The 8,959-nt window shown below is 38.1% G+C and overlaps 1 protein-coding gene across 4 annotated transcripts in view; it reads left to right on the forward strand.

Moving 5' to 3' along the window:
• The window catches only part of BICD1 (BICD cargo adaptor 1), a 167,598-nt gene extending 158,639 nt beyond the window's left edge, over positions 1–8,959 (forward strand). Inside the window, exons 10-11 of one of the 4 annotated variants that reach the window (XM_059845911.1) lie at positions 132–207; positions 5,930–6,017. In XM_059845911.1, the coding sequence (XP_059701894.1) occupies positions 132–207; positions 5,930–6,017 (164 nt within the window). Of the gene's footprint in view, positions 1–131; positions 208–5,929 lie in introns of all 4 variants that reach the window. The other 3 variants (XM_059845908.1, XM_059845907.1, XM_059845910.1) reach the window with 3 other exon arrangements.

Consider the following 8,959-nt stretch of genomic DNA (forward strand, 5'->3'; position numbering starts at 1 on the left):
TGTCAGATAAGGCACCAAGAGCACATTCCTCACTAAATCTCTCCCTGAGATGCCTAGCCTGTGTAGTGCTGTTACTAACCCTTGCTCTGTAATCTCTCTGTATATATGTCTAATTTATCAGTTTCTTGTAGATTGTCAGCAGCCTGCTGCCTCCATACCGCCACACGGCTCACAACTAGCCAGGGGGCCAGATTGCCAGACTGTCAGGTAAACTCCACTAACTCTCCTCTCTTTGCACAGAGCTGCATGCCTGCCTGCCACCCCCTCCTCCTCCTCCTCCTCCTCCTCAGACAAAAGCTCTTCACTTTTTCTCTAACAGCAAACCTTTAACAGCTTGAGGAACAGTGATAATTTCTGCAGTGACAGTACCAACATGAGTCACAGCATTCATGCACTTACTTCCCTGTAAAAATATGGAAAAAATGCCAAGCTGAATCTTGCAGCCTTCATTTGATATTTTGATGCAGTTTCTCAATGATGCTAAAGTAGTAATGAATTTATTTTGTTGCTAGAAAGGTTTACTTAAATGGGGGACTTTTAATTTCAGGGGTAGGTGCAGACGTCTCTTTTGTAAGGTGGATTTTAAAGGCATTTGTGAGATTTTAGCAGACACTTCTAAGTTCTCCCTGACTTGGAAGCTCAGACCTAAGGCAATCAGTTTTTATTCTTGTATTTAAAAGTAAACTCCTGGTGTCCTTGCTTATAGGTGGTGCAAAGGCCACATCATGCTGCTGGGATGGGTGCATTAATCAAGGCACAACCCCAAACCTAAGCAAAGCAAAAGGACATTACAATAATTTTATCTGTTCATGGCACATTCTGTGCTAATATTCACTTATGTCTATGCTCTCATTTGAAATAATTTACATTGTTTTGAGGCCTTTGCCTGAACTGCAGTGACCAAGTTAGTGCCTCTCTTTTATTGCCTACAAAGTGGAAGTACTATTATCTTCTTCACTATGTAAGAGGAATATGAAAATTTTACTGAGAAGTTGGTGTAAACTCGTTATAACTGGAAAATATAATTTACTGATTTGCAGTTTGGAGTTTCACAACTCACTGAAAAAAATTCCAAGTTACATTTAAAGTCCTTAATATGGCAGTAAAATGATGCTGCTGTATTTTAGGTGTTAGAGCAATTTGAGATTAGCAATTAGTGCTTTGGAAACGTGGATGGTTAACATCAACAAATCTTATTTTAACTCAATTTAATTAAAGGCTATTCTGTTCCTTCCAGAGCTACTCTCCTAGTGATGAATATGCTCAAATACCATCCCTCTCTAAATGTGAATCAACAATTGCTTCTGTAATTTTAAAATTATTCTTCTCAGAAATCTGCAAATGTTACCTTGTTCTAAGGTATAATTTAAAATATGGTTAATATTTTAAAAACTTCAGTTCAGTCACCCTACAAACAGCACACATCTTACACACTTAGCTGAAAAATTGACTTTCAGGTCAAGCTGTTGTTTTTTACCACTAGATTTGTACCCATGTGGTGAAGCCAAAGCAACTCTGATTTTGATATAGTCACACTGCTGCCTTGCCTGCCTCAGCCACATCACCTGCCCAGCTCTGTAAAGCAGTGAAGCATAACAACAGATTTAATGCAAGTCAGCATGATGACATAAATTGTTGAGTTGTTTAAATAAAGTAGTTGAAATCTGGAGTAAAATTTGAGGGCATTTAAGGATCAATTAGACTTACTGAGGTTTGGATTTTCTAAATGCAGCAGAGAAGGAAGCCAGGAGCTTGTCCCACCATTCCTTGTCATCTGAAGTCACCCATTTTAAGAGAGAGCTGTGCTTGCTTTTTAAAGTCTCCAACACAATTCTTGCAGTAATGTGACCTCTGAGTGGCATTTCACCCAGGACTAAAGAAGAGCTGGTTAAGGCTTGTGCTTCACACAGATGTTTTCTACATCCTGCAATGTCTAATTGTACTCAAACCATTTATTACACCTGACCATAGCACAGGTAGTTTCACAGAGAGTTTTCCCTCATTCATTAGCTATACTGTGGTTTTTAAGGGGGACTTTATAACTCTGGCATCTTTAGTAATTGTGATTCCAGCACACAGGCTTTGGTAAAGCTCTCTAGATAAGCAAGGCAGTTTCAAGCCAAATGGGACTCCAGGGCAGATGTAGTCAATTCATTTTAGCTTTACAGTGGTCTTTTTGCTTAAATCTGCATGTTTCAATTGAAACTTGATTGCAGAGAACTTTCCTTAAGAGATATTTTTAAATTAAACTGATGCAACAGTGCACAAAAGTCTCACTCTGCCTTCCATGCATCACCTCAGTTTCTAGTTCTAGGGATATGGGGCAAGCAACCAAATCCAGGCCTGCCCTGAGAATTTCTGGATGCTCTTCCCCTTCCCAGCACCTGTAACTACCTGTCTGATGGACTGTATTAGACAAGACTAAAATATTGCCATTATCCAATATTAAAAAGACCATACCAATGTTTGGATTGTATTCAGGTTTCTGTTGAATGCACTGAAAACCTCATTTTCATTATCAGAGGCCAAAACTCTAGGCCCAAATTATCTATTAATAAAAAAAACAAACCACAACTCCCCAGTACCTCAAATTAAATTAATATTGCCTTTTAATATGAAATAATGCTTTTATTGATATAAAGTAGGAAATACATTTTAAAAGGGTAAAACATGCAGCTTAACACATGCAAAATTTCTGCATTCTGAAGATATCATAGGTCTGTTTATATTTTCCTTTGCTGATTTGTTACAATCAATGCCAGACAATGTTGCATGTGAATGACATCTCTAAGCCAGAACAGACTACTTACAAACACTGAAGGGCTTTGCACACCATTTTCCAGTTAATTTTAGAAATAAGTGATTAGTGTTTTGTGTGCCAGGGAAAAAAAATAAAAGAGCTGCATAAAGCCAGACAAAAAAAATTGCACAGACTTTATTCATCAGTTGAATGAATACATCCCAAATGATATCAGCATTTAAAGAGATGTTCACGAAAATTCTGTAAAAACCAAATGTTTTTAAAACTACACATCTACCATTGGGTAAATGTAGCAATGTTCTTCCTTATTCTCTATTTATAGTCAAAAACTCAAGTTCTTCCATGTCTCTGTCTTGCTTTGTGTTACTAATCTGCCCAGCCATCCTCTGCTCTGTGTGTCTGATAGCTCAGCTCCAGGACCTGCTGCCAGCAGCACCTCTACTGCCATAAAAAGCACATTGAATGCCATGTGTCACTTCCTGATTCTGATGTATTTTTAGTTTATGTACTGCTACAGCAATCTGCATTAATGAACTGGATGGATTGTGTTTCTGAAGAGAGGAAGGTATAACAGCAGAGTTTTAGAAAAATATTTGAATCTTTTGAAGCTGCTGGTGATGTGGTTATATATGCTGCTATAAAGGTGCCTAATAGCCTTGACTTTATTGTTTCTCTTCCTAGTGCCCTTAATATTTATTATTGGTTGAAAAGGAAATAGCGAGACAAATTTTTCAATTTCTTCTGTGCACAAAGTGTGCTTGTATTTCAAAGTAAGAATCAATGCAGAATTACCAGGGGAAAAAAAAATTATATAACTTCATGCACAGGGCTTAGAATTACTAATCTGAGCATAGCCTGGGATAGTCTGTAGTACAGTTTTTACAGTCATGGCTGGCTTTGTACTGAAGGTCATGCCATAGAGTTATTATGGTTGTTTATATTTGTGTAGAGGAGAATCTTATGTGTCTCAAGGAGGTTCTTTCAGGCCACTGATGCTGTACATAACTAGTTGCAACTACAGCCATTTCCTCACCAGTCCTCTCACTTGGAGCATGAGCATCTTTTGTTGCTTATTTTTAAAGTTAGGAAGGAAGCCCCAGCAGACAAACACATCTCTGCTAACGAGCAAGGAATGTGTGTGTTGATTTTCTGTTCCTCTCTGGCAATTATAGGAGTCCTGTTTGAAAAGAAACAAGGCAGCAAGGGAGAAGAGTAAGCCAGTCTTTGTGGAGTTGTGCAATCACCTCCTTGCTTGTCTTCCCCAAATGGGATGTTAACATTCTAATTCAGTTTTCTGTCTCTGAAGGAATTAAGGCCAGTGCTTTTCCTAAGCCTATCTTGAAAACTTAGGAGGTGCTGAAGCCAGGAGCTGGCTCTTGGTGAGGGGATAAGTTTGAGAATAAATACAGAGCCTTTGGGTCAATCTGCAATCACTCCTGACACAGTCGCTGGTGTGGAGCAGGTGAAGATCTCAATGAGATCTCTCTGTGGGTGCTGCATTTACATGTGGCAGAATATGACAGAAGGAAAGGATGGATGTAGCCATGGAAAGAATTACTTCTTCTGAGAGGTCATAGTCCATAACACTACACACTTTGGGACTGAACTGTTAGACAGCTGAGCATAAAACAAAGCTTGTGGGATCCTGAGCTTCTCTAACCCTCTCACCACCTATTTTGCAATCGGGAAATTCATCTTCAGGAGCATTACTGGGAGACAGGATCTAACTTAAAACATGCATTTTTATGATCTTCAAATAAGCCCAGAGGTGCAAGAACTGTAGCTCCTGTAGAATTGGGTATTTGTGGTCAAAGCCTTCCAGATTGTCTGATTTGAAAATGTGGACATTGCCATCAAGTTACTTAATGGTGGTAGTGCACACTTCTTTCTTTCTTCAGTCAAACACAATGTCACCTCTTTGTTTCCTTAAGTAAATGCTGTGTGTGGAAACTAAAGACATTTTCAGTACTGCTGGCATTTCCAGTAGCATTTTTCCAAACACCTCTGGCATTTCAAATTGATTCATTTCCAGCAATAGGCTAATTGCATTCCTTCAGCCAGAATTCCAATAGTCTGTGCTGCAGAGATAATAGGTAAAAGCACAGTTTCTAAAGGAGGAAAACAGAAAAGGCAAAATCTCTTGAAGACAGAGACATAAATGATGGTGCTTTATCATACATCACAGTGTTGAGCTTGGAATAACTTCAACGCTGTAGAACATTTGAAGCATTAGGGGAAAAAATTCTTCCCAGACGCATTAAAGAACTTGGAGTTTTGGTATTTTTTTCCTTTTTTTTCCTTTTCCTTCTCTTTACAAATGAAATTTTCTTGCATTTTGTTTTGGTATCTTGTTTTTCTACAGCTCTGCCCCAAGAAGTGGGGTGTGTTTGTGTTAGCTGCCCCTTTTCTTTGTTGCTACTTCAGCCCCTGTAAGGATGGTTCAGACCTCTCTGCACTGTGTGCCAGTGAGTGCTATAAATGCACTCTAGACAGATGAATTAATAGGTGAATGCTGTTATCAGACAAATTGTACATGAAAAACAGTCAAATTACAGAAATATATGACAGAATGAAAAGGATTTGAACAGCACAAAACCCTGAATAAAAAGAAACATAAGAAATCCCCACACTTCAGGAGTGTAAATTACATAATATGTAATGGTTGAGGGGCCTGATGAAGAAGGCTACGCTGTATTTGTACAAATGAACTAGTAAATAGGTCAAATTCAGTAAGACATCAGATTTTCACAGAGCTATGAAACCTGATTTCCAGCCTGTCCTTCATTTCAAAAAGTGAATCAGCTGCATATAGAAAATCTTTAATACTCATGTGAAGATGGCACCTGCATCTTGTCCTTCAAATTTGCTCTCCCGTTTCACAGATGCATTTTTTTCTCCACAGTCTTTGTCATCCCAGCATGCAAACAGCAATCTGTACAGGAATTGTGAAGTGGGATATCTGGTCCACCTCACAAACACATCCAGGTCTCACTGACTTGCTGTGCACTCAGAGTTTTCTGTATGTATGCTGTGTGTCTGAGGATATGGATTTAGAGATGAGGCTTCACCCCCTTTTGAAGTTCATTTCCAGCCCTGTACTATTTACATGCTTGTCAAAAGTTTGCCTTGTATTTTAAGCACTTTTTCTCTTTTCTTTTTAATTTTCAGTCCTAATGCTCTTCCAGAAGAGCAGCCACATTCCAGCTCTCAGTGTGCCCCTCTCAACTGTCTCTCTAAGCCTCCTCCTTACCCCTAATCTTCATATGCAACGTAAGAGAAAATGCAAACAGTGTGAAGCTCGTGCAACAAAGGTTGGGGTTGTTCCCGGCAAGTGGGTGGACAATCCTGCCTTGTTGCTCCATTGGCAAGTCTGGATTCATATCCCCTGCTCTGGCAACTGAGGGAAGGTTGAGAAGAAGAACACAAAGCACAGAGCCCAACCTATCAAGAAGACTTTTTATGGTTCCTCTGATTGTACTCAGACTGTGCTATCACAACTGAAGTGTAGTGAAATTTAACATCTCAACAAAAATGTTCCTCCCAGCTGCTTGGCTTTACCTCTGAAATGATGAGAGACTTAAGCCAATGTTAAAAAAATATGTTACAAAAATCCTACCCTCACATCCTCTAAGTTCAGCCATAGGAACCAGCTCAAATTTTTTTTTGTCTTCAAGGGTGTGATATTTATTTCTTACTTTATTTGCACCAGAATTTTGTGTTTATAAAATACAGTCTTTTTTTTTTTTTTGTGAGAGTTGTATTTAACTAATTTTATTTTTTAAATCCAAGCAGAAATAGCTTCAGTGAAGAATGACGGTGTTAATATTAAAAAAAGGCTTGTTGCATTGGCCAGCATATGGCCAATTTTTATTGCACAAAAATGTTGGAAATGGGTTGAATTGGAATGTTAACAATGACTGTATATTTTGCTGCTGCACTGATATTGTTTATGCACTTGTTTTTTTAATTCCTATTACACTAGCTTCTGGTTTTGTTCTAGCTCTTCACTGAAAGATAATTATTAAGCCTAAGAAGGAGATGAAAGGATAATGTACTGGTTTGTTTTCAGTTGTTTGCTTGCATTGTAATTATACTTCTCGCATCATGAATTGGTGCTGTTTTTTGGGATTACTTTCTATTTGGTATCTGAGAAAGAAAATCTAAAATAAGTAAAATGCTGTGTGCTGATTGAGAACATTCTTTCCTCCCACTCCCATATTCAGGATCCTAGCTCGAGGCCTTACCAGGAAAGGCTAGTTTGAGTGGGGAAGTCGTGTGCATTTCCTGTGAAGTATTCTGTGGAGAAAGAGCTCCTGCAGGTAGGGTTGATGGTGTGGATCAAAGTCAGCAGGACTTTACTGTAGTGCATTTTTCCTTGCCAAAAATCAACAGACACAGAACCTTAGCTCATGTCAGTTTATGACAAATACTCAGGTGATCAACACTACACAGACTCTATCGCAACAGTGCACAGTGTTCCTAGTTAAAGATTCTTTCCTGTAAAAGCTGAGTAAGCCTGTTTTTTTCTTAAAAGCAGTGAGTTTCAGAACAAAATCAAGGATAGAGGAATTTATTTTGCACAGTACCTGGCAGCAAGGGAAGGGGCTAAACAGAGGGTTCAGCATCTGTGGGTTTCCCATCCGGTCATCAGCTGGAGAAATGAGTCTGCAGTGTTGCCTACTTGTTGGTAACTAGCAGGCTCCTTGTTTTGTTAGGTGGCCTTAATTTATTTACAGAAGAGAGGCTTGGATATTTCCACATGTCTTTATTTCTTCTCTGCAGCACATGTTTGACCAACAAGTGGGAAACGCAGTACAGCCTAAGGTATGGGGCAGCTGGGGAAAAAACATTGCTGCAGGTGTGGCTGGAACAATTCTTTCAAATTCTGCCTGAATCTGAGAAATGAAGTCAGTGTTTTTAGTAACAGTGCTTACCAAATGTTACAATACAGAAAACATCAGCAGAGGAAAGAATCAGTGACCACTCAGTGTGCCTAACAAATCATTATTACCATAGTACCAAGAACAAAGGTGCTGTAAATAGAAATATTTTATGTCATCAACAACGTCTGTCGTGTAACCTTGGCAAAGCAGCTGAGCTATAGTAACAAAACACTCAGAGATAGAGAAAATAGGAACAAACTGATCCCCAGTCCTGATCAGATCAAACAGATAACACTTGGCAGTGTCTTGACTTTGGTTTCCATGGGGTTCACGTGATTCTTCTCATACACCTTTACATCTCTATTCAGTATCATAATTAAACTGCCTGTTGTCTTGTCATAGAAGGGTCAAGTGCAACCTTGTTCAGCTCCATCATGATGTCTGACACTGAGTTTAGCTGCTATTCTGATTTTTTTAAAAAATCCCCACAGTATTTTGTCCTAGGCAAATTCAGCTTTCAAAAAGCATCTCCAGATTCCTGACCTTGTCTGACTGGTGTGAGAATGTCTGTGTCCAACAAAGACAGCTACTGTATACTGTTAATAAGAGAAGGAGTTTGCATAGCACTTTGAATGCAGTTACCACTGACTGCACTTGGAATAGTTTTTCCTATTTTCATATCCAAATCAAAGGCATTTTCCTAAACTTTAGTTAAGCAGTAGTTCAGTGAAATACATTTCCTTTCTATATAGATACAAATTTATTGGGGAAAAAAAATGGTATCAAGACACTTTAGAAACATATGCATGTCCATGTGGATCAAAAGTTATGAAAGAACATCCAGTGGTATAGAAGTTGTGGCTCTGTTTTATAGAAATAAATGTTTTTATTCTCTTAAGTTTTAAATTTTGAATTCCTAAGTTTTCAAGTTACATTTTTTAATATATAATAAAATGTAATTGTTGGAAATGTGAGAGAACTAGAAACAAATCAACTTTGATGTACAAATGGTTGTAGTTATTGCATTGTAACTTTAAAAACTCTGTAGGTCCCTGGGACAACTTTTGTCAGTTAACCAGTATAAAATAAAATAAAATACATACCTTGAACTTAAGATGAAAACCTCTTCTTTGTTATATATTGGTTGATAATATAAAACTTTGTGAGAGATTTTTGTAGGAAATATTTACATGCAGACAAATCCAGAAACAAAAGCCTGGGGTTTTTTAAGGGTTGCAAAATACTACATTTTGCCCATTTAAAATTAATTTATGTTGTGTTGATATCTATTCTGATTTTTAAGGATTAAGAAAAA

The sequence above is a fragment of the Haemorhous mexicanus genome, chromosome 5 (genome assembly GCF_027477595.1).
Source record: "Haemorhous mexicanus isolate bHaeMex1 chromosome 5, bHaeMex1.pri, whole genome shotgun sequence".
NCBI lineage: Eukaryota > Metazoa > Chordata > Aves > Passeriformes > Fringillidae > Haemorhous > Haemorhous mexicanus.